General features: G+C 40.1%; 1 protein-coding gene and 1 pseudogene across 1 annotated transcript in view; one reads left to right on the top strand and one right to left on the bottom strand.

The window, feature by feature from the left end:
• The window catches only part of MEP1B (meprin A subunit beta), a 64,516-nt gene extending 58,670 nt beyond the window's left edge, over positions 1–5,846 (bottom strand). The window contains exons 1-4 of the mRNA XM_060118364.1: positions 5,784–5,846; positions 3,725–3,743; positions 2,833–2,877; positions 2,705–2,748 (exon numbers count right to left, since the gene is read on the bottom strand). Coding sequence (XP_059974347.1) covers positions 2,705–2,748; positions 2,833–2,877; positions 3,725–3,743; positions 5,784–5,846 — 171 coding nt within the window. The remainder of the gene's footprint in view (positions 1–2,704; positions 2,749–2,832; positions 2,878–3,724; positions 3,744–5,783) is intronic.
• A 15,693-nt stretch (positions 5,847–21,539) lies between these two features.
• LOC132502491 (large ribosomal subunit protein eL6-like) lies at positions 21,540–22,382 on the top strand (annotated as a pseudogene).
• Positions 22,383–26,776: the final 4,394 nt, after the last annotated feature.

The raw sequence follows: 26,776 nt of genomic DNA, 5'->3' as shown, positions 1-26,776 counted from the left end.
CTAGTTTCCTATACTAGAGATTAAAAATATACAAGAAGGAAGTGATAGCAAAACCTCAATCATCTTGATCTCATAATATCAGAAAAAAAATCACACATGAGCTAGGCCAAAGTTTTCAAACAATTTTAAAGTATTTGAAATTTTTTTTCCTGGTCTATTCATCCTTCATCAAGTATGTTTTTCTAACATCTTTATTGGAGTATAATTGCTTTAAACTAGTGTGTTAGTTTCTGCTTTAACAAAGCAGAATCAGCTATACATATAACAAAGTGAATCAGCTATACATATACATATATCCCCATATCTCCTCCCTCTTGTGTCTCCCTCCCAATTTTTTTTTTTCTTTTTGCGGTACGCGGGCCTCTCACTGTTGTGGCCTCTCCCGTTGCGGAGCACAGGCTCCGGACGCGCAGGCTCAGCGGCCATGGCTCACGGGCCCAGCCGCTCCACGGCACGTGGGATCTTCCTGGACCGGGGCACGAACCCGTGTCCCTTGCATCGGCAGGCGGACTCTCAACCACTGTGCCACCGGGGAAGCCCCCTCCCAATTTTTATAATAGAAAGCTAATAATGTTTCATTAATGTATTCATCCAGCCAACAAAATGAACACTGTTCAAGAGAACAGATATCCATTGGTAACCAAACTACCAATGTCTCTACCTTCCTAGAGCTCTTATCTAGTAGAGGAGACAAACAGCATGTAAGAAAACAGTCTAGGGACTTCCCTGGTGGCACACTGGATAAGACTGAACACTCTCAATGCAGGGGGACCGGGTTTGATCCCTGGTCAGGGAACTAGATCCCACCTGCATGCTGCAACTAAGAGTTCACATGCCACAACTAAGAGTCCACACGCTGCAACTAACAAGCCAGTGAGCTGCAACTAAGGAGCTGGTGAGCTGCAACTAAGACCCCACGCAAGCAAATAAATAAATAAATATTTTTAAAAAAGTTTAAACAGGATATATTTAATAGTAGCAGAGGAAATGAAAAAGGGAGATGTAGACAAGAATAAAGGGATTAGGGGAGTGTATTAGATAAAGAGGTCAGGACAGGACTCTTTGAAAGGATGACATTGAAGGTGAAATAAGAGTGATAAGAAAGAGCCAGTATTGAAAGGGGCTCTGGAAAGATCATTCCAGACAGAGCAAGCAGTAGTTGCTCTGCTCTGAGGTAGGAATATGCTTGGTATATTTTGCATGTTTGAGGCCCGTGGCTTAAGGAGATGAGACCAAAGAAGAGAGGAGATGAGAGGAGAGGTAGGCAGGAGTTAAATCATGCAAAGTCCTAAAGGCTGTGGGTAAATCTGGATATTATTCTAAATATGGTAGGAAGCTGTTGAGTTTCAAGCCAGGAAGTGAAATGGTGGTGTTGCTTATTTAAAAGTTCACTTTGCTGTGGGGGATAGGGGACAGGGACAGGGTAGAAAAGATTCTAAGAGGGCAGCATTTGAAGCCGATAAATTAGGAGAAAAGTGGATTCTTTGGAGTATATATACTTTGGAGATAGAAATGATAGAACTTGCTGATGGAGTGGATGGTGGGGTGAGGGAAACGGAAGAAGCAAAGGTGACTCCTGGGTTTTTTACTTCTTCAGTGGAATGGGGAGAGGGAGTGGTGATGACTTTACTAAGAGGGAAAACTGGGGAGGAACAGCTTGTATGGGAAATCAGAGTTTAGTTGAGGACACATTATGTTTGAGGTATCTCGTAGACATTCCAGTGGAACTGATGGATTAGCATTGGGATAGACAAGTCAGGAGCTCAGGGGAAGGAATGAACCACAGTTATACATTGGGAGTCATCAGCATAGAGATGACATTTAAAGCCCTGGTACAGGGTAGGATCAAGAAGGAGAGAAGAGCAGACCAAGGACTAAACCTCAGACACTGCAGCTCTGTTTCTTGAGTTGAAGTTCACAGTGGGGGTTGAGGGATGTTTAAGCTCCCTTAAACTACATGTAAGGGCTTCCCTGGTGGCACAGTGGTTGAGAGTCCGCCTGCCGATGCAGAGGACACGGGTTCGTGCCCCAGTCCCGGAAGATCCCACATGCCACGGAGCGGCTGGGCCCGTGAGCCATGACTGTTGAGCCTGCGCATCTGGAGCCTGTGCTCTGCAACGGGAGAGGCCACAGCAGTGAGAGGCCCGCGTACCGCCAAAAAAAAAAAAAAAAAAAAAAAAAACCTACATGTAAGGTACCTGTGTTCATCTGTGTGTCATGATGGCTAGGTAAGAACCAGTACTCTTTATGATAGTTTGGGAAGATCTTTATGTGGCAACACTATTCTCAGCTGTCAGAGTAGGAGTCACAAAACCTTTCTCTTATGGTAAAAACCTGATTCATTGAATTTACAAATTCAGTTTAATTTTGCTTCAACTGGCTTTAATCAGTGAGGTTCTATTTAAAAATGAAAATATCATATTGTTCCCCTAATGAAAATCAGTCAGATCAATAAGACCAAAGCATACCAGGTGAGTGTTGGTGGTTTTAACCACACAGAAATCTGAGTAATGAATGATGAAGATACTATTATATGAATCCCTTAGAGTATAAAGTATTCATTGACTAAATGTGTCAACTATGATTCTACACCCTTAGAGATAGTTGGGCTTAACAAAGTCCATGCTGTCCCATCATTCTCAGATACTCTATTTTAGCTTGCAGTGGTTAATTGAAGGTCTTTCCTTGCATTGTTTCAACTCACCCCATCAAATCTGATGTCTCCCTCAAAAAGATCCAGTCCCAAATCTAAGAGGGAAGATAAAAATTTGTGTTATCAAATTGGATTCAAACTCCCCACTTAATAAAGTATTTTGAAAAAAATCCACAAACCTTCATTGATATCAAATATATCCTGGTCAATTCCACCATCTACATCTTTAACAAAAAGAACAAAAACACATTGAACATTGTGTTTATGAAAGAAGAAAACCTTTATCAATTACCAATTAGAAGTAAGCAAGGTTCTTTTGCCTCAGATAAGAGAGTACAAGGCTCTGATTCAACATACATTGATTGATTGATTGATTGATTGATTGAGACCTTCCATGAGCCAGGCTTGGGGCTATGGGGCTTTTGCATATATACTCTGGTTTTACCCATGTCCCTTGTATGCCAAATAACTTCAGGAATAAGAAATTGGTCATTCCATATAATATTAAGCTTAATTTGAAAGACTAGATTAGATGACTAGATTAAATAGGAAGCAAATGTTTAAATTTGGTCAAACCAGTACAATCTATCCATATATTTATATTCCTTGCTAATAGTGTACCTTGGAACTCTCAAGCAAAATTCCTAATTTATATTTGAATTATTCTTAAGTTGCAAAGGGGTAGATAATATGGCCAAGTCTCTAAGTGTACAACTGAATAGGACAGACATCAGGTCCATTTGATTTGACACAAAATAACAAAAATAATAATAGTAGGCATTTTATGGGATGCCGATGTGTCAGTCACTGTGTTTGGACTTTCTTATACCGCCACTTTTTTTTTTTTTTGCTGAGTAGGTGGAACCCCAGAGCAGAAACAATAAAACGCTCCTCAATAAGTCAAAAGAAGCAAGCACTTGATCAAAGTTCAATGCAATTGTGCAATAATGCATATGCAATTATGCACTGTGCTTAGCATTAAATGTGTCCTAAGTTCTTCTGTTCTGTTGTTCTATTATTCACATAACCTTTTTTTACTATAACATAGGGCAAAACTCAAAATAGACTCACCAAAGATTTCTGGGGTTGGCTGGGAAACAAATACATAAAAAAGATATATTATTATGATGCCCGTGACATAAATGGTCTTATTGACTCCAATTTATATCTAACCATTTGTGGGGTTTTCTTTTTTCCTTAATATTATGGATAACTTTCTGGCATATACCCAAGAGAGCTAAATCAAAGTCTAAGATAACTTTTTGACCCAAGGGTCTTCTCATTTCATACAAAAAATTAAACAGCCTGTTGTATGGATTTGAAGGTGAAAGCAACAAGAAACCAACTTCACAGGTTGAAAAGAAGGCAGAACATAAGTGTCCTGCCCTCAATTAAGTGTTGACTTTAAACATGATTTAAAGTGAACATGATTCTAAAGAATTCATGGAGCTATGCTTGAAAAACCTAATAATTTATTCCCAATATTGAAATATTATTATAATTTTCACGATCCTTTAAAAAGAAAATTTTATTGAAGACCTCATTAACCATGGTTTACTTTCACATTTCTCTCAAGACTCCACCTTCAAAGTCAATACCAAATACTCCAGAAAAAAAAAATCTATGGCTATACTTTGCAAGTGGAAGAAAAAAAAAAAAACTTCTGAAAATAGATTCGCTACAGGTGATCAAATGAAACCCAGACCACATACCCAACGGAATAAACTAAGTAAACCTGAGATTTCTTAGTGAAGTCTAGTTTAAAAAGCTCATGGGACTGGTAGACAGTAGGTCTGGGTTTTATTCCTGCTTCCACCAGCTAACAGCAAGTCAGTTCACCTTCCTGATACTTAGAATATCTGTATAATACAGTCAGTGCCTGCTTTGCCTGGGTATTATGATGGTTATATGATGTAATGTGAAAGAACTTGGTAAACTTTGTCATACAAATGTAAGGTACAATTTTATTTAAATACTTACCTGTAGATACTAGAATCTAGATACTAGAATCAGTTAGGGTGTTTGGCAAGCATGGGAATAACTGGTTGGATGATGACCATCCTTTTTGATATTAATTAGAGCCTTGATTGCCTCACACTTGGCCACACACAGGCACACACTCACAGAGGAATGCCAACACACCTCCTGAAAAAAGTCAGCGAATATTTGTTCATAATTACAGTTTTAATAAGTCTTCAATAGTATCTCCTGTTCTCACTGTTGTAGTTCTGTTCACAGACTATCAGCTCAACATAATAATTGTTATTTAAAAATCACAACTAAAGGTTCCCCCCCAGGCACTTGAAACTTCATTTAAAACCTGATTATGAAAACAAACAAACAAAACCTGATTATGGTTACCAGAGGATAAGGTGGGGAGGGACAAATTGGGAGATTGGGATTGACATACACACATATACACAAATCTATATAAGATAGATAACTAATAAGAACCTGCTGTATAGCACAGGGGACTCTACTCAACACTCTGTAATGACCTATATGGGAAAAGAATCTTTAAAAAAAGTAAATAAAGAGTGGCTGTATATATATGTATAACTGATTCACTTTGCTGTACACCTGAAACTAACACAACATTGTAAATCAACTACACTCCAATAAAAATTAAAAATAAATAAATAAAACAAACCTCAAGTCGGTTTGTGGTACCAACTACCTGTCACTGTAGAAAGATAGGTCTAACCTGATGAAGAAGCAGAAAACAAATCCCATGCTACAAAACGTAAGTATTTGCTGTGCCCGTGACATTCATCATTCACTCCATCATGTCTCACATTACTATAACAGCAATATGTGTCACATTCCACAGTAAAAATGGAATGATTTTCAAATTTCACATTTTACGTCTTATGAAAAGAAAACTTGTCACACAACAATGAAACTGAAGATAAAACATAACTTTATGTCAGTGTCCCTGACTTTTCTTCTGGTGGGTTTTCTTCTCACTCCCAGTACCCTGCCTGTCCCTGCTCACCAAAAAGAAACGTTTATTTCACTGACACTTTGAAATTCCTTTAAAAACAAAAAACGAACGAACAGATTGTTCTTTAATAATCGGTATCAACTACCCCCAATTTTTCTAGTTATTTTCCATACATTGTTTTCTTACCAAGCCAAAAACCTGGAGGAGGGCAGCAAAGAAAAGAAATGAAGGCAGATACCAAGAATCCATGCTGTCACTTCCAGCTGAAAGTTGCAAACTATGAAATTCAGAGTAGCATTTACTTTTTAAAAGGCAAACATCATAACGTATAGCCTTTGATCTTAATGACCCATCTGGCAGGTCAGCCCACTGCAGTAGTAATACCTCCAATCAAAAAGTTAAAGTCCAGAATCCTTAACACTGTTCTGCAGAGTTCATTGGTTGTTTTTTTGTGTGTGGTTTTTTGGTTTTTTTTTTCTCCTGTGTCAACATTCAATAGCCAAGTGCCTGGCTGAGACCTGTTAATAAGTTCTCTAATGTATAATACTGGTCGCCAAGATTATTAAGTGCCATTTGAGGGAAAAAAAATTCAATTAATTTCTAAACTCAATCTTTCAAATGGAAACATTTGTGAAGCTCTTTCTGCCCTTGTAGCCCTGAGCTGCTTTAATATATCCATGTATGTCCATGGCTGTTTATTGTTCATTCATTTAATAAAAATGTATTGAATTACAATACAAAATCCATTAATGTCCTAGAAACTTGGCATATTTGAAATTCACATATAAAGTAGCAATAGCAAAACAGCAACATACGTCTCTCCTGAAAATTCCCATCAAGCAAAGTCAAGTGGGAGTTAGAGTAAAAGACTAGGAAAGGTCACTGGTTTTCTGAAAAACTAGTGTCCCCAATCCATCTCTCAATTCTTTCTTTTTCCTCTTGGGGTAATTTCTCTTTAGAGACAACCTACTCTCTCATTTCCCACACTTTCACTCTCAACTTAAGTGTAATGCAGGGTAATATTTTTGAAATACGAATTTTTCCCCTCAGTATGTCCTTCCCCACTCAAGATTGGTCTTTGCTCCATTCCGTGCTAATAAAAAGGATATGAAAAGACATGTAGGGGCTTCCCTGGTGGCTCTGTGGTTAAGAACCCACCTGCCAATGCAGGGGACACAGGTTCGAGCCCTGGTCCGGGAAGATCCCACATGCCACGAGGCAACTAAGCCCATGTGCCACAACTACTGAAGCCTGCATGCCTAGGGCCCATGCTCCTCAACAAGAGAAGCCACTGCAATGAGAAGCCTGTGCACCGCAACGAAGGGTAGCCCTCGCTCACCATAGCTAGAGAAAGCCCACGTGCAGCAACAAAGACCTAACACAGCCAAAAAATAATTAAGTAATTAATTTTTTTAAAAAAGACTAAAAAAGAGATCCAAGGAAACAGCAATACTCTACAAAAGAAAGCATGTCTTCAGCGGAGGAGAATAACTCCTAAGAAGCCAAGAATGGCCCAGAAGTATCAAAGAAAGCTACCAGGTCTGAGGGGCCAAATGGATAGGAATAAGCCCAGAGATTAACCCACGAGCATACGGCCACCTAATTTATGACAAAGGAGGCAAGAACATACAATGGAGAAAAGACAGCCTCTTCAGTAAGTGGTGCTGGAGAAATCTGGACAGCTACATGTAAAAGAACGAAATTAGAACACTATCTAACACCATACACAGAAATAAACTCAAAATGGCTTAAAGACCTAAATGAAAGATGAGACACTATAAAACTCTTAGAGGAAAACATAGGAAAAACACTCTTTGACATAAACCACAGCAAGATCTTTTTTGACCCACCTCCTAGAGTAACAGAAATAAAAACAAAGATAAACAAATGGAATTTAATTAAACTTAAAAGCTTTTGCACAGCAAAGGAAACCATAAACAAGACAAAAAGACAACCCTCAGAATGGGAGAAAGTATTTGCAAATGAAACAACAGACAAAGGATTATCTCCAAAATATACAAACAGCTCATGGGGCTCAATATCAAAAAAACAAACAATCCAATTAAAAAATGGGTGGAAGACCTAAATAGACATTTCACCAAGAAAGATATACAGATGGCCAAGAGGCACATGAAAAGATGCTGAACATCACTAATTATTAGAGAAATGCAAATCAAAACTACAATGAGATATCACCTCAAACTGGTCAGAATGGCCATTATCGAAAACTCTAGAAACAATAAATGCTGGAAAGGGTGTGGTGAAAAGGGAACCCTCCTGCACTGTTGGTGGGAATGTAAGTTGATACAACCACTATAGAAAATAGTATGGAGGTTCTCTAAAAAACTAAAAACAGAACTACCATACGACCCAGCAATCCCACTACTGGGCATATACCCTGAGAAAAGCATAATTCAAAAACAAACATGTACCACAGTGTTCATTGCAGCACTATTTACAATAGCCAGGACGTGGAATCAACCTAAATGTCCATCGACAGATGAATGGATAAAGAAGATGTGCCACATATATACAATGGAATATTACTCAGCCATAAAAGGAAATGAAATTGAGTTACTTGTAGTGAGGTGGATGGACCTAGAGTCTGTCATAAAGAGTGAAGTAAGTCAGAAAGGGAAAAACAAATACTGTATGCTAACGCATATATATGGAATCTAAAAAAAAATGGTACTGATGAACCTAGTGGCAGGGCAGGAATAAAGACATAGACATAGAGAATGGACTTGAGGACACAGGTTGGGAGGGGGAAGCTAGGGTGAAGTGAGAGTAGCATCAACATATATACACTACCGAATGTAAAATAGTTAGCCAGTGGGAAGCAGCAGCATAACACAGGGAGACCAGCTCGGTGCTTTGCGATGACCTAGAGGGGTGGGATAGGGAGGGTGGGAGGGAGGCTCAAGAAGGAGGGGATATGGGGATATATGTATGCATATGGCTGATTCGCTTTGTTGTACAACAGAAACTAACACAGTATTGTGAAGCAATTATACTCCAATAAAGATCTATCAAAAAAAAAAAAAAAAAAAGAATGTCTCCACAGCAGAATGCACAGAATGACAACAAGGGACCAGACAGACAGATGGATGTTTCAGAGGATGCTTGTGAGGACACATGACATCAGGAGCAGATGGGACCTCAGCTGTTAAGTTTAGGCACAAGCCTAGGGGTAAAAGATGGAAATCCTGAATTGGCTGCAATTAAATATCTCCCACTTATATGGATAGGGACCCAAAATAATAGTTATGGTTACAAAAAAATAAAGGTATTTATTATATACATCTCTTTTTGTGAGCTGAGATGTGAAACTGAGACTCCTGACTGCATTCTATGTGTCGGGACAAGCAGCTCACATTCGAAATTAGCAAATTGGAAGCAGCAGATAAGAAGCAATAGTTCCTACAGGACTGTTGGAGTCTGTTTTGGACCCTAATTACAGCATATGGACAGAGCCTTGCTACGAATCTCACAGAGTCATGGAGGCATGGCTGAAATCCAACTATAATGTGTTTTGACTACAGTTAATGGATATCTTTTACATTTCCTTTTTTCTGGGGTTGTCAGTGATGCTCTTTAATGCAGAAGCTACACTTGGCTTGTCTAACACACCTCCAGTTTCCCTCACTTGTACCCCACCCCTAGGAAACTTTTTCAAGCTCATCATGGAATCTGAAGTTGGATCCCAGGAAAATGTCTGCCTCTGGTTGCTGGTCCTCCTCTGGTCTTCCTTTCTCCCAGGTAATATGGAAGGAACAGGTATCCGTGAACAGGAAACCCAGTGCTTGAGATTCTAGGCCTTATGGATTGCTCTGAAAGCGTCTTAAACTATCAGGAAAGCATATTTCTCTTAGGAATGTGATTCTCAAGATCCCCATGGAATATGAGTACATTCTAGACCTGAGGGTAGCAGCCCATGAGTGTAAAAAACTTCTTAACAGGAAATAGTACAGAGAGATTGCAACAAAGATCCAAAAGACTTTGTATCTTTCTTCTTGTAGTGCCTGTTTCCTTCATCTGACTTTCTTTCCCCCCGGCAAAAAAATAGTTTTTCAGGAACAGAGTTATAGATACAGAGAATAAACAGGTGGTTGCCAGAGGAGATGAGGTGGGGGGAAGAAATAAATAGGTGAGAGAGATTAAGAGGTGTGGACTTCCAGCTGCAAAATAAATGAGTCATGGGTATGAAGTGTACAGTTCGGGGAATATAGTCAATAACTATGTAATATGTTTATCTGGCGACAGATGGTAACTAGACGTGTAGTGGTGATCATTTTGAAATGTATAGAAACATTGAATCACTATGTTGTGCAACAGGAACTAACATAGTGCTGTAGGTCAAGTACACTTCAAAAAAAACCAAACAAACTCATAGAAAAAGAGATTGGATTTGTGGTACCCAGAGGCAGAGGGTGGGAGGAGGGGGAATTGGATGAAGGCAGTCAAAAGGCACAAACTTCCAGGTATGAGATAAATAAGATCTGCTTTCACCTTCTGAGAGGGTCCACATTCTGTCCATGGAATGTGTATCTCTCTAAATAAACTTGCTTTCACTTAAAAAAAAAAGATAATTAATACTAGGGAGCTTCCCTGGTGGCACAGTGATTAAGAATCTGCCTGCCAATGCAGGGGACACGGGTTTGCACCCTGGTCTGGGAAGATACCACATGCCGTGGAGCAACTAAGCCCATGCACCACAACTACTGAGCCTGCGCTCTAGAGCCTGTGAACCACAACTACTGAACCCGTGTGCCACAACTACTGAGCCTGTGTGCCACAACTACTGAAGCCCGCACGCCTAGAGTCCGTGCTCCACAACAAGAGAAGCCACTGCAATGAGAAGCCTGCTAGCTGCAACTAGAGAAAGCCCGCACACAGAAATGAAGACCAACCCAGTGCAGCCAAAAATAAAATAAATACATTTATTTTTAAAAAATAGTAATAATAAATAAATAAGTACTAGGGATGTAATGTTCAGCATGGTAAATATAATGAACGTTGCTATGAGTTCTATATGAAAGTTAAGAGAGTAAACTCTAAGAGTTCTCATCACAAGGAAAACTATTTTTTTCTGCTTCTTTAATTTTGTATCTACATGAGATGATGGGTGTTCACCAAACACTGTGATAATTATTTCACAGTGTATGTAACTCAAATCATTATGTATGTAGGCAAATCACCTTAAGCTTACACAGTGCTGTATGTCAATTATATCGCAATAAAACTGGATGAAAAAAAAGTTTTGTAAGTTATTTCATTAATTTCCCAATGCTAAATTTTTATGAAATCTTATAAGCACTTCTATAACATACTGGGGAGGTACATAAATTTAAATTTAATTAAATGGATCTAGGAAAAAGGAAAAGAATGCGGGGGGGTGGTGGTGGTGACTAGAGAAGTCCCTGGACAGCTAGGGGGGCACAAATTCAATAGGGGTTCAGCCAAGTGAAGGGCAGAAGAGCTCCTAAGACATCTGCACACCCTGGCGCTGAACAGACCAAATCATGTTATTCACACAGATCTTCTAAGCCCCTCCCCACATTACCGTCTCTTACCCCATTTTTCAAAATTGTGGTAATTTACTGTATTAGTCAGGGTTCTCCAGGGAAACAGAACCGATAGGATGTATATATAGATAGAGAAAGAAATTTATTTTAAGGAATTGGCTCACGTCATTGTGGAGGCTTGCCAGTCCGAACTCTGCAGAGTGGGCCGGCAGGTTGGAGACCAAGAGAACAGTTGATGTTGCAGCTTGAGTTCAAAGGCAGTCTGCTGGCAGGATCTCCTCTTCTTCTGGGGACCTCTGTCTTTTTTCTCTTCAACCCTTCAATTGATTAGATGAGGCTCACCCACAGTACGGAGAGTAATCTGCTACTCAAAGGCTACTGATTTAAATGTTAATATCATCTAAAAATATTTTCACAGGGACATTTAGGCTTATATTTGACCAAATATCTGGACACTGTGGCCTAGCCAGGTTAACACAGGAAATGAACCATCCTGTGATGGTTACCTTTTTGCTGCTCTTCTTTTATTGCCAGACCTGTTTATGGGATGGCTACTGGTCATGCTAGAGGTGACTACTGTTACCACTTAATACAAGTGGCTTGATTGTCAGCTACACCCCTGACTGAAGACAAAGATGTTATATATCATAGTTCACAAGGACCATGAATGACAATACAGTCACATCTTTGATCAAAGGACTGGGAGTAACCTTTGAGATGTCAAGAAGCCAGCTGGCTGAGGGAGTGAGGAACAATTCTATTCCTACACAGAATGATCCTTCTTCAAATCTCTGCACTGGGGGCTTCCTTGGTGGCACAGTGGTTGAGAGTCCGCCTGCCGATGCAGGGGACACGGGTTCATTCCCCGGTCCGGGAAGATCCCACATGCCATGGAGTGGCTGGGCCCATGAGCCATGGCCACTGAGCCTGTGCATCCGGAGCCTGTGCTCCGCAATGGGAGAGGCCACAACAGTGAGAGGCCCACATACCGAAAAAAAAAAAAAAAAAATCTCTGCACTGGTTTCATAGAGGGAGCTCTTCTGCTAAGAGGCAGCCCACAAAGAAACAGAGGGGGGGAAATCGCTGCAGCATGATGAGATAAACAGCGTCCTGCCATCACTACAAAAGGATCAACAGGTGGCTCAGAAAGTTCTGCAACCCTAATCTAGTTCAGCTGGCCTGGTGCCATTAAGAATTCACCCCAAGCTCCAACAGGTCCAGAGTGGGCATCCACTGATACTCGTTCATCTATTTCATGAGATTGTTCAAGAGTTTTAATGCCCTCAAACTCCAGTCCAGTTTACTCCTCCTGTAGCTCAGGCCTGCAAACACCTGGAAGAAGGGATGAATCATTCCTTCTTCATGCTTTGGTTGCACTTATATATGGCACTCATTACCCAAAAGTATAGTTATTATTTACAAATCTTCCTCTCCCAAGTAACTAACTGAAATCAGTCTCATTGAAATTTGTAACTCCAATACTTGGCACTTAATAGGTGCTTGGTAAACATTTGTTGGGAGAAATGGGAATGAACTATGGAAAATCAGTATCTAGAAAATGCTCTAATTTCTGTAAGCCTACCCCAATGCCACTAGGCACATAGCACTTTTTTATGGGCACAGAGGCCAACAAAACCACATGTTTTTGTCCTAAGTGTTTTTGTCCAATAAGAACTAACATTTCCCACTGGGAAGAAATGTAAGGCTTTGTTGTGATCTATTGTTATGGGTTTCCTGTGTACACATCAACGCTTCATGGTTTGGTTGAGCCAAATCAGACTTACGTGCAAAATGACATAAGAGTACTTCCCGAGGGTGGGGTTGTGTATGCCCGACACTAACACACTTTAAAAGCCACTCATCAATATGAATGTATTCAGTGTAAGCTCACTCCATTCATTTTCAAGAAAGTTTCAGCCGAATACCCAATAACCATAGTTTGTCAGTTGTTCTTTAAGTAAATATGGTGTTTTTTCATGGAATGAGAAAAGCAGCTAAATCAGTTCACATCTCAAGCAATCACATAAGTGCTTTTCCTCAAAAACATGTAAGTTGAGAGCATGGATCATTGGCTATTTGGGTCAGCTAAGATGACACTGTTATAGGCCCTGAGATACAATCACTAAAGTGCAACTAATCTGGTTTAACAACTAGCAGGTGGCACTTTCCATGTGCCCAACACAATGTGCGTCATCCAGCCTGTTTTCCCCTGCGTTGGCTTTTTGTTTCATTTTGTTTTACAGTGGCCTGCAGAGGTAATCCACCCAGACATGTGCTAAAATGACAACTACTTTACAAAGAATACGTAAATGACACTACCTGCTGTGCAACAACAGAAAGAGAGCATGAAGTAAACAAGGTCCCACACAGTGCGCAAGACCCGACTGGTGCACTGGGGGATGAACTTGACTCTGCTACATTGGGTTGTTCAAGTGTCTGGTGTCAATGGCACTGCTTAAGCCTTTGCTGCTTCTGGTAGGCGAAATCTTGCTGGGCAGCAGCAAAGGAAATTTGAGAGACTAGTCTTCTTTCTTCCTTTCATTTCCTGGGCTCCAGTTTTTAACTCGCAATAACATTAAGCCTGGGTCACTTTAACCGCAAAAATTACTGAGAAAGGAAAGCTTGAGTGTATGATTCACTTCATTGTTGTCGACTGTGAATAGAAGGGATCTCTGAAGCACTCAGCCGGTGTGTCTGGCTCCTGGTCCTTCTTGTCACGTGTGCATTCCTCTGCAGCTGCCCCCTAACTTTTTCTCTTGAAACCCATTTTCATTTTCTGAAAAATGATTGAGGACCCCCAAAGAAATTTTACTGTTCTGAGTTACCTATCAATATTGACCTTATTAAAAACTAAAACTGGGCTTCCCTGGTGGCGCAGTGGTTGAGAGTCCGCCTGCCGATGCAGGGCACACGGGTTCGTGCCCCAGTCTGGGAAGATCCCACATGCCGTGGAGCGGCTGGACCCGTGAGCCATGGCTGCTGAGCCTGCGCGTCTGGAGCCTGTGCTCCGCAACGGGAGAGGCCACAACAGTGAGAGGCCCGCGTACCGCAAAAAAAAAAAAAAAAAAAAACAAACTAAAACTGAGGGAATTCCCCAGTGGTCCAGTGGATAGGAATCCGTGCTGTCATTGCTGAGGGCCCTGGTTCAATACCTGATCAGGGAATTAAAATCCATAAGCGATGTGGCATGACCAAAAAGAAAAAATAAAAATAAAACTGAGAAAAAAATTTAAATGAATGTAATTCATTTTAAAATAACAAGTTAAAACCTAGTGTATGTTAACATAAATAATATACTTTAATGAAAAATAAGTATATATTAAAAGACAAAAATAAATTAGTGAGAAGAGTGGCATCGTTTTCTGTTTCTGAAAATCTCTTAATGTCTGGCTTAATAGAAGACAGTTGGATTCTCAGATGCACTTCTGTGTTCAATTCTTTGCAACATATTGTTATGATTAAAGTATATGAAGAAAATTTGGCCTCAAACAGAAATGTCAGTTGAAAAACGAAGGAGTGGTTTAATAGCTTTTTTGGGGATAATTGTGGCTGTTCTTCTCAAATACTATACCCAAACTTGACAAGCTGTAGTTTCTTAAACCACATCAATGAACTTTTCATACTCTGTTATATTAAAATCCATTGGTCCGTCTTGCATTTTGAATGGATCCTCTACTTATGCATTGTCACATCATTCACCTTTTAGAAAATCTAGATCTTCCAAACATTAATACATTTAATTGTACCTTATTAGATAAGTCTCTTTGTTAACATCACCATCAATCTCATCAGAAATGTTTATAAGTATTTGGGAAACTGTCAAATTCGTGATGGCAGATACAAGTTTTCCACAATTCTAACTTTCTCTTGAAAGCTCCATTATTATCATTGACAATAAATACTTCTAGTTGGTTTCCTGGACATTTTAGGCTCATTCAATTCATTTGCCAAAAAATTTCTGTCAAATACCTAATAACCATAGTTTTGTCTGTCAGTTGTTCTTTAAGTAAATATGGTGTTCCAGGAAAAAAACAACTAGTTCAGCTCACATCTCAAGCAATCACACCAATAATTTTCCTCAAGACAAAGATCGTATTTTGCAATGTAGCAAAAGTGCTCTGTGTGAACTTTCCACTTTGTCATACATAATGTTAAAAAGATGTGCACTCAAAGGTCTAGATTTAACAAAATTACTTTTTATAGCTTCATCAGGACATTTTAAAGGTAGACTGTTTTGTTGATGTTTTTACTGCAAGTGCCTGACAGTAAAGAATACAATGACTACTGTGCCAGTGCCTTTGCATCAAGGTGCATTGTCAACACAGTCAAAAAAAAAAAAAAAAAAAAGGCCAAAATGTCAGTATTTTATGAAAATAGTTTGACCTGTGGAGCCCTAAAAGGGTCTAAGGGACACTCAGGGGCCTGTGGTCCACACTTTGAGAACCGTTGCCTTATAGTGAGGGGAAAGATAGAATGAGACTCAAAAAGACTGGGGTTTAAACCCTTAGCTAAGAACTTCAGCTACTTATTAGCTACCTGAGCATGGGAAAGAAACTCTCTGAAGTCTCAACTTTCTTACGTGTAAAACAGAAATAATAAAATAAATGGGCATGATTAGCATGTTTTAAAAATTATATGTATAGGGCTTCCCTGGTGGCGCAGTGGTTGAGAGTCCGTCTGCCGATGCAGGGGACACGGGTTCATGCCCTGGTCTGGGAGGATCCCACATGCCGCGGAGCGGCTGGACCCGTGATCCACAGCTGCTGAGCCTGTACGTCCGGAGCCTGTGCTCTGCAACGGGAGAGGCCACAACAGTGAGAGGCCTGCGTACCACACACACACACACAAAATTATATGTATAAAGTTAGTGCCTAGAATATAGACCAAACTAGGGTATGAACCAGAGATGTGTGTATAAGGGAGTTCATGAACAAAGGAAAATATGGAAAACTACACTGTTCTTTACTTAACATATTCATACATTCATTCCAGAATATTTACAGAGAGCCACAGCCAGACACTGTGCTAGGTGATGGGGATACAGAAACAAATGACATGAACCCTGCTCTTAAATAGTTTACGGGAGCATTTAAATCACACAAGATTCAATCTGATGAGTGTTATAAAGAAAGGTATACACCAAGTGCCAGGGTCAAGCAGTAAAATACCTGCTTATAATCTATGGCTGGATTTAGGAAGCCAGTTTAAAAGGAGAGATGGGCTCTTGGGGCAATCTGAGTGGAGAAGAATACAGAAAGCCTGTTTTTGACAGGGTTTACTGGTCACCAAAGTGCCTCGTGGGCTAAGAAGGAGAGGGGGAGCCCCACCATTCTGAAGTACAAACTGTGCCCTCAGATAGGGAGGAGAGTCACAGTGACAGTGCCATGAGCACTGGATCTTCAGGTCCCCACCATGGTGGTGAGAAGCAGCAGCAGCTGATACTCATACATACATCATGGGAATCTTCACCTATAGAAAAATAATGCTCAGCTGTTCTATGACTGAGGACTTTGCTTTGACAGGTGCTGCTGTGGGTTCTGGGCCCTCGAGTTGCTGACTTTGTGTGGCCAGAAGGAGAAGACATTCATGGAGGAGGTGATTCGTTGCAGGTTTGGGTAAGAATAAAAGGGAAAGAACAACATTTGCTTCAAGTGTCATAATTTAAGCCGTTGGTCACTGTTTCCATGGAGCTGGCTCCCCAGATGAGAGTTCTGAAGAGTTATGTCTGGGCCTGGGACAAAAAAGAATGACACCTCACCTCACAGATGCAGCAGATGAAGTCATCATTGTTTTCAGACAAAGCAGACAGGACATACAGGCTACAGTTCCATCTTCATCTGAGAGAGGAAAAAGAGAGATAATGAATTACCATGGTAATGTGTCATCTTATATGTGGGCTTAAGGAATTTACTACCAGCAGTAGACATTTCAGGGCTGAGGACCATGAGACAAGAGTAACCAGCATATCTCACAAACTGGCCCTAAAACCAGTCCTGCGTAGTGAAGTGACTTGAATTGCTTTAACTACCCTAGAAACTTCTGAGGATGACTCTATTATAGATTATCTTTTGCACTAATGTAGATATTTTCCAGTATGAGTTTATGAACAAGGGAAAGAGAGATAAGTTCACAGTCATACGTTTACATCATGGTATCCTTATTAAATGTATGGTTAAATGTTTGGATGGGCGGTTGGATGGATGGATGGGAAAGTGGGTTAGTGGTGGTTTGGTGTGAAATGTGAACTTGAGAGCTAAAGATGAAAGACATTTTGGAAGAACTTAAAATCTTCTAAGGAAGGGTACTTCAGGAGAGCTGTATGGGGTCATTTGCCCAGAGAATGGAGAACACAATTCAGAGTCATAGCTCTGGCCTTGATCTGGAGATTGGAAATCACTGTGAACATCTCAAATACTCCAGGGCACTTACTTTCTGTCTAACTGATGTGGTATCAGGAGAGTTAGGGGTAATTCTTCTGGGAGCTTTGAGATCAGAGGCAGCCTCAGAATCTCTCAGGTTTGAGAGTTATTTGGTGTCTGTAATCCTCCCACATAACAATTCATGATCGTGGGGCATCCTTCAACCTCCATTGAGCTTAACTTGAGATCCATAGCCATGGATAGAATTCAGGGGTTCTGTGAATTAAATAGAGGAAATATTATAATTACATCTTAATATCATTCACCTCTATTTAAAATGTATCTTTTTCCTCCATTGCAAAAATAGGCAACAGGGCTTCCCTAGTGGCGCAGTGGTTGAGAGTCCGCCTGCCGATGCAGGGTTCGTGCCCAGGTCTGGGAAGACCCCACATGCCACGAAGCGGCTGGGCCTGTGAGCCATGGTCGCTGAGCCTGCGCGTCCGGAGCCTGTGCTCCGCAACAGGAGAGGCCACAACGGTGAGAGGCCCGCGTACCGCAAAAAAAAAAAAAAAAAAAAAAAGGCAACAAACCCTAGTGGTACCTGTGACTTTGTCATCAATAAAAATAACAAATATTTTCATATCAGATCACAGTGTGTTGATATCTCAAAATATTCTTTATACTCATTGCTGATTTAAATTACGGTAGTTATTTGGCCCACAGCTAGATCTTGTCATTTAATACATTAGTAGACACATGTATTACTATGTCACAAATGTATTTGTTTTGCTAACTGTATTTTAAACTTTATTTATTTATCTACTTATTGGAGGCGTTGGGTTTTTGTTGTGCTGCATGGGCTTCTCATTGCAGTGGCTTCTCTTGTTGCAGAGTGCGGGCTGTAGGCGTGTGGGCTTCGGTAGTTGTGGCACACGGGCTCAGTAGTTGTGGCTCATGGGCTCTAAGGTACAGGCTCAGTAGTTGTGGTGCACGGGCTTAGTTGCTCTGCGGCATGTGGGATCCTCCCAGATCAGGGCTCGAACCCGAGTCCCCCGCATTGGCAGGCGAACTCCCAACCACTGCTCCACCAGGGAAGTCCCTGCTAACTGTATTTTAATATAATTGGTTTCCTTTGTAATTCTATATATTTTATTTGTGCATTTAAAACTTTATTCTGCTCCAAAGGAGACATACAGATGGCCAAGAGACACATGAAAAGATGCTCAACATCACTAATTATTAGAGAAATGCAAATCAAAACTACAATGAGATATCACCTCACACTGGTCAGAATGGCCATCATCAAAAAGTCTACCAAGTGTAAAATAGATAGCTAGTGGTAAGCAGCCGCATAGCACAGGGAGAGCAGCTTGGTGCTTTGTGACCACCTAGAGGGGTGGGATACGGAGGGTGGGAAGGAGACTCAAGAGGGAAGAGATATGGGGATATATGTATATGTATAGCTGATTCACTTTGTTATAAAGCAGAAACTAACACACCACTGTAAAGCAATTATACTCCAATAAAGATGTTAAAGAAAAAACAAGTCTACAAAATATAAATGGGAGAGGGTGTGGAGAAAAGGGACCCCTCCTACACTGTTGGTAAGAATGTAAATTGGTACAGCCACTATGGAGAACAGTATGGAGGTTCCTTAAAACACTAAAAATAGAGGTACTTTATAATCCAGCAATCCACTCCTGGGCATATATCCAGAGAAAAACATGGTTCAAAAGGATACATGCATCCCAATATTCATTACAGCACTGTTTACAGTAGCCAAGACATGGAAGCAACCTAAATGTCCATAGACAGATGAATGGATAAAGAAGATGTGGTACATGTACACAATAGAATACTACTCAGCCATTAAAAAGAATGAAATAATGCCATTTGCAGCAACATGGATGGACCTGGAGATTATCATACTAAGTAAAGTGAGTCAGACAGAGAAAGACAAATATCATATGATATCACTTATATGTGGAATCTTTAAAAAGTGATACAAATGAACTTATTTATGAAACAGAAGTAGACTCACAGACTTAGAAAACAAACTTATGGTTACCAAAGGGGAAAGGTGAGGGGGAGGGATAAACTGGGAGTTTGGAATTGACATACACACTACACTATATTTAAAATAGATAACCAACAAGGACCTACAGTATAGCACAGGGAACTCTGTTCCATATTCTATAATAACCTAAATGGGAAAAGAATTTGAGAAAGAATAGATATATGTATATGTATAACTGAATCACTTTGCTGTGCACCTGAAACTAACACAACATTGTAAATCAGCTATAATCCAATATAAAATAAAAAGTTTTTCTAAAAAGGCAATAAAATATTAAAAGTTGGGCTTCCCTGGTGGCGCAGTGGTTGAGAATCTCCCTGCCAATGCAGGAGACACGGGTTCGAGCTCTGGTCTGGGAAGATCCCACATGCCGCGGAGCAACTAAACCCGTGCGCCACAGCTACTGAGCCTGCGCGTCTGGAGCCTGTGCTCCTCAACAAGAGAGGCTGCGATAGTGAGAGGCCCGCGCACCGCGATGAAGAGTGGCCCCCGCTCGCTGCAACTAGAGAAAGCCCTCGCACAGAAACGAAGACCCAACACAGCCAAAAATAAATTAATTCATTAATTAAAAAAAAAAAAGAATGGGCAACCTCCATTAAAAAAAAAATTAAAAGTTACAAACAAATATTTTCAAAAGCAGAATTACACCCATTATTTTATAGGGGAAAATTATATTTGCATAATGTGGCATGTTAGTATTTTTAGTACATTTTAGTATATTTGAAGAGACGTGAAATGAGGTCCCAATTAAGAGGGCAGACACACAGCTTCAAAAGTCTCAAAACTGCACTGGACCATACAACCCAGCAAACCCACTACTGGGCATATACCCTGAGAAAACCATAATTCAAAAAGTGCCATATACCACAATGTTCATTGCAGCTCTATTTACAATAGACAGGACATGGAAGCAACCTAAGTGTCCATCCATCAACAGATGAATGGATAAAGAAGATGTGGTGCATATACACAATGGAATATTACTCAGCCATAAAAAGAAATGAAATTGAGTTATTTGTAGTGAGGTGGTTGGACCTAGAGTCTGTCATACAGAGTGAAGTAAGTCAGAAAGAGAAAAACAAATACTGTATGCTAACACATATATATGGAATCTAAAAAAAAAAAAAGGTTATAAGAACCTAGGGGCAGGACAGGAGTAAAGACACAGATGTAGAGAATGGACTTGAGCACATGGGGACAGGGAAGGGTAAGCTGGGATGAAGTGAGAGAGTGGCATGGACTTATATATGTTACCAAATGTAAAGTAGATAGCTAGTGGGAAGCAGCTGCATAGCACAGGGAGATCAGCTCAGTGCTTTGTGATCACCTAGAGGGGTGGGATAGGGAAGGTGGGAGGGAGACGCAAGAGGGAGGAGATATGGGGATATATGTATATGTATAGCTGATTCACTTTGTTATAAAGCAGAAACTAACACACCATTGTAAAGCAATTATACTCCAATAAAAAAGTTTAAAAAAAAAAAAACTGCACCGGCCTGAAGTTGTAACTTATCCTCTTGACTCCCATGAGGTTCAGAGTTTATGCCCTGGGAAGATTCCCAACCATGGCAACCTTTTCCCCTTCCTCTCACCAGCTTCTCCATCCTCTCATCACCTTCCCTCAGCCCTCACTTTCAGCTTGACCCTTCTGCCCCTGGCACTTCACCTTCTGAGTCCCAGTCTTAACATTCACTCAGCGACAAAGGTGGGCTTATCTGGAGGTCTCTGGGGAAACCAGACACAGCATTTCTGGTGGGGAGAGGAAAAGCCAAGAAAAATGACACAGTAGAATTCCAACTCACAGAAGACCAGGTGCCCTCCCTCCCTTAGAGATCTGGGCAGAAGAAAGTCTAGCTAACATCCCACCCAAGCAGAATACACATTCTTTTCAATTGCACATGAAACATTCTCCAGGATAGATCACATACTAGGCCACAAAACAAGTCTCAATAATTTAAGAGCCTTTTTCCCATCTTGCAAGATGCTGGGTGAAAAGGCTGAGAAACCAGATACTAAGGAGAAAAAACCTGAAGCCAAGAAGGCTGATGCTGGTGGCAAGGTTAAAAAGGTGAAGCAGGTTAAGAAGGGAAGCCCCACTGCAGCTGAAACCCTGTCCTGGTCAGAGGAATTGGCAGATATTCCCAATCGGCTATGTATTCCAGAAGGGCCTTGTACAAGAGGAAGTATTCAGCAGCCAAATCCAAGGTTGAAAAGAAAAAGGTGAAGGTTCTTGCTACTGTCACAAAACCAGTTGGTGGTGACAAGAATGGTGGTTAACCCGGGTGGTTAAACTTCACAAAATGCCTAGGTATTATCCTACTGAAGATGTGCCTCAAAAGCTGTTGAGTCATTGCAAAAAAAAACGTTCAGTAAGCATGTGAGAAAACTGCGAGCTAGCATCACTCCTGGGACCATTCTGATTATCCTCACTGGGCGCCACAGAGGCAAGAGGGTCATTTTCCTGAAGCAGCTGAGCAGTGGCTTGCTACTTGTGACTGGGCCTCTGTCCCTCAATTGAGTTCCTCTGCGGAGAACACCCTAGAAATTTGTCATTGCAACTTCCACCAAAATTGATATCAGTGGTGTGAAAATCCCAGAACATCTCACTGATGCTTACTTCAAGAAGAGGAAACTGTGTAAGCCCAGGCACGAGGAAGGTGAGTTCTTCAACAGAGAGAGAAATACGAGATTACAGGGCAGTGGAAGGTTGTTCAGAAAGCTGTGGACTCACAAATTCTGTGAAGAATCAAAGCTGTTCCTCAACTCCAGGGCTACCTCCACTCTGTGTTTGCTCTTACAAACGGAATTTATCCTCACAAAGTAGTGCTCTAAACTTCTTACAAAGAACCTAATTAAATAATTTGGTCCAAAAAAATAGCTTAAGAGGATTGAAATCATATCAAGTATCTTTCCTGACCACAACAGTATGAGGCTAGAAATTAACAACAAGAAACAAACTGCAAAATACACAAACATGTGGAGGCTAAACAATATGATACTAAACAACTAATGAGTCACTGGAAAAATCAAAGAGGAAATTAAAAAGTACCTGGACACTGGGACTTCCCTGGTGGCACAGTGGTTAAGAATCTGCCTGCCAATGCAAGGGACATGGGTTCAATGTCTGGTCCGTGAAGATCCCACATGCCACAGAGCAACTAAGCCCATGCACACAACTACTGAGCCTGCGCCCTAGAACCCACGAGCCACAACTACTGAGCCTGTGCTCCCCAACAAGAGAAGCCACTGCAATGAGAAGCCCATGCACTGCAATGAAGAGTAGACCCTGCTCTCTGCAACTAGTGAAAGCCTGTATGCTACAGCAAAGACCCAGTGCAGCCAAAAATAAATTTTTAAAATAATAATAAAAATAATTTTTTTAAGATATGTGGAGACAAATGAAAATGAAAAGACAATGAACCAAAATCTATGGGATACAGCAAAAGCAGTTCTAAGAGGAAGTTTATAGCAATACAATCCTACCTCAGGAAACAAGAAAAATCTCGAATAGACCATTTAACCTTACACCCAAAGGAACTAGGAAAAGAAGAACAAACAAAACCGAAAGTTATTAGAAGGAAAGAAATAATAAAGATCAGAATGGAAACAAATGAAATAGAAACTAGAAAAAAAAGAAAAGAAAGAAGACCCAAATAAATGAAATCAGAAATGAAAGAGAGGTTACAACTGACAGCACAGAAATACAAAGGATCATAAGAGATTACTACCAGCAATTATACACCAATAAACCTAGAAGAAATGAATAAATTCCTAGAAATGTACAATCTCCTAAGACAGAAACAGGAAGAAATAGAAAATATGAAACAAAATGCCATTAATGAAATCAAATTAGTAATAAAAAAAACTCCTAAGAAACAAAAGTCCAGGACCAGATGGCTTCAAGGGTGAATTCTACCAAATATTTACAGAAGAGTTAACATATAACCTTCTCAAATTATTCCAAAAACTTGAAGAGGAATGAAAGCTTCTGAACTTATTCTACAAGGTCAGTAATGACCCTGATATCAAAATGAAAGACATCACAAAAAAGGAAAATTAAAGGTCAGTATCACTGATGAACATGATGCAAAAATCCTCAATATACCAAAACCAAATGCAACAACACATTGGATCATACTTCATGGTCAAATCTGAAAGTCAATCAATGTGATACACCACATTAACAAACTGAAGAACAAAAATCATATGACCATCTCAATAGATGCAGAAAAAGATTTTGACAAAATTCAACATCCATTTATGATAAAAAAATATGCTTAACAAAGTGGGTATAAAGGAAACATTTCTCAATATAATAAAGGCCATATATGGCAAGCCTACAGCTAACATCATAATCAATGGTGAAACGCTAAACACTTTTCCTCTTAGATCAAGAACAAGACAAGGATGCCCACTGTCACCACTTTTATTCAACATAGTATTGGAAGTCACAGCCATGAAAATCAGACAAGAAAAATAAATAAAAGAAATCTAGGGTTTCCCTGGTGGCGCAGTGGTCGAGAGTCCGCCTGCCGATGCAGGGGACATGGGTTCGTGCCCAGGTCCAGGAGGATCCCACATGCCGCGTAGCAGCTGGGCACGTGAGCCATGGCCACTGAGCCTGCACGTCCGGAGCCTGTGCTCCGCAGCAGGAGAGGCCACAACGGTGAGAGGCCCGCGTACCACAAAAAAAAAAAAAAAAAAAGAAATCTAGGGCTTCCCTGGTGGCGCAGTGGTTGAGAGTCCGCCTGCCGATGCAGGGGACATGGGTTCGTGCCCCGGTCCGGGAAGATCCCACATGCCGTGGAGCGGCTGGGCCCGTGAGCCATGGCCACTGAGCCTGTGCATCCGGAGCCTGTGCTCCCCAACGGGAGAGGCCACAACAGTGAGAGGCCCGCGTACCGCAAAAAAAAAAAGAAAAAAAGAAAAAAGAAATCTAAATTGGAAAGAAGTAAAATTGTCACTCTTTGCAGATGACATCATACTATATACAGAAAATCCTAAAGATGCTACCAAAAAATCACTAGAACAAATAAATGAATTCAGTAAAGTTGCAGGATATAAAATTAATATTCTGAAATCTGTTGTGTTTCTATGCACTAATAATGAACTATCAGAAAGAGAAATTAAAAAAAACAATCCCATTTATAATTGCATCAGAAAGAATAAAATACTTAGGAATAAACCTAACCAAGGCGGTAAAAGATCTGTTCTTGGAAGACTGTAAGATGGTGATAAAAGAAACTGAAGATGACACAAACAAATGCAAAGATATATCATACCACAAATTGGAAGAATTAATATTGTAAAAATGGCCATACTAACCAAGGCAATATACAGATTCAAAGCAATCCCTGTCAAAATACCAATGGCATTTTTCACAGAACTAGGACAAATAATTCTGAAATTTATATGAAAACACAAAAGTTCCCAAATAGCCAAAGCAAACTTGAGAAAGAACAAAGATGAAGGTACTATATCCCTGATTTCAAACTATACTACAAAGCTACAGTAATCAAAGCAGTATGGTACTGGCACACAAACAGACATATAGATCAATGGAACAGAATAGAGAGCCCAGAAATGAACCCACACATATATTGTCAATTAATCTAAGTGTCCATCAGTAGAGGAATGGATAAAGAAGATGTGGTTTCTATATTTACAATGGAATATTACTCTGCCGTAAAAAATGGAATATTACTCAGCCAAAAGAATATTACTCAGCCATAAAAAATATTACTCAGCAACAACATGGATGGACCTAGAGAGTATCATTCTAAGTGAAAATACTTACATACAGAGTGAACATACAGATAAAGACAAATACTGTTATGATTTCACTTATATGTGAAATCTAAAAAACAAAACAAATGAGCAAACATAAAACAGCAACAGACTCAAAGATACTGAGAATAGGGCTTCCCTGGTGGCACAGTGGTTGAGAGTCCACTTGCCGATGCAGGGGACACAGGCTCGTGCCCCGGTCTGGGAAGATCCCACATGCCACGGAGTGGCTAGGCCTGTGAGCCGTGGCCGCTGAGCCTGCGCATCCGGAGCCTGTGCTCCGCAACGGGAGAGGCCACAACAGTGAGAGGCCCGCGTACCGAAAAAAAAAAAAAGATACTGAGAATAATCAGGTGTTTGTCAGAGGGGAGGAGATGAAATGTACAGTGTGGGGAATATAGTCAATAATACTGTAATAATTTTGTATAATGACAGATGGTAACTGTCTTGTTATGGTGATCATTTTGTCATATGTAGAAATATTGAATCACTATATTGTATACCTGGAACTAACATAGTCTTGTAGGTCAATTATACTTCAATAAAAAAGATATTTGTCAACATTTTTATATATTAAAAAAAATCCCTACTGAGACTAAATCTTTAAATTAGCCTCTGTAAGGCCTTTCCCTTGCCTAAAAGAATGTCATAAAACTTTGACATCTGCTCATGACTAAATTGTCTGAAAGTTTTCTTTAACATTACTATCATTTTTATTTGAAAGTAAGGTATTGGGGATGATGATCTTTCCAGGGTTAAAGAGCTCTAAGCCTGCTGGCTCTGTACAGTTGAATTACTTTATATGCATATATTACTTGTATAGATTGTAGGCAAAGGAATTTTGCTTTAATCACATTTCCCACATAGTCTGATAAGGCACAATACTGGTAATGTATAGTTTTTGAAAAGGTAGAATTATCACTCTCATGCAAATATCAAGTGTACACCTGTCAAAGCTTTTATTTAATTAATTTAAAAAAATCAATGAGACGTAAGAACCAGTTTCAAGAAGAATTTAAAGGACAGTCATATTTAGGCAATCAGGAATGCTGAAATAAATGTACTAATAGTTGCAAAACTGATTAACATTATATAGGAAAATGAAATGTCATATTGAGGTTATCTTTCTATAGGTCAAAAGTCAATTGTAGCTCTACTGGACTAGATCATTTGCATTTGTGTTGCCAAAGATCATTTGCATGACTAACAGTGTTCTGCAACTTCAGTTTTGCCCTAGTCAGTAGGAAGACAGTGTTCTTTTGGCAGTACAAAGCACTCCAGTGAAAGATAGCCCAATAATCTCTTTAGCCAATTTCCTAGTCTTGGACAATTTTTCCTGACAATAAGTCATTTTATCAACAATTGTACCATACCAAAAACCAAAGCATAGAATAAATTAATGGTTAGCAGGGACCATGAAAATTATAGTTG

The sequence above is a fragment of the Mesoplodon densirostris genome, chromosome 15 (genome assembly GCF_025265405.1).
Source record: "Mesoplodon densirostris isolate mMesDen1 chromosome 15, mMesDen1 primary haplotype, whole genome shotgun sequence".
Taxonomy (NCBI): Eukaryota; Metazoa; Chordata; class Mammalia; order Artiodactyla; family Ziphiidae; genus Mesoplodon; species Mesoplodon densirostris.
This window is presented reverse-complemented; position numbering and strand designations above follow the sequence as displayed.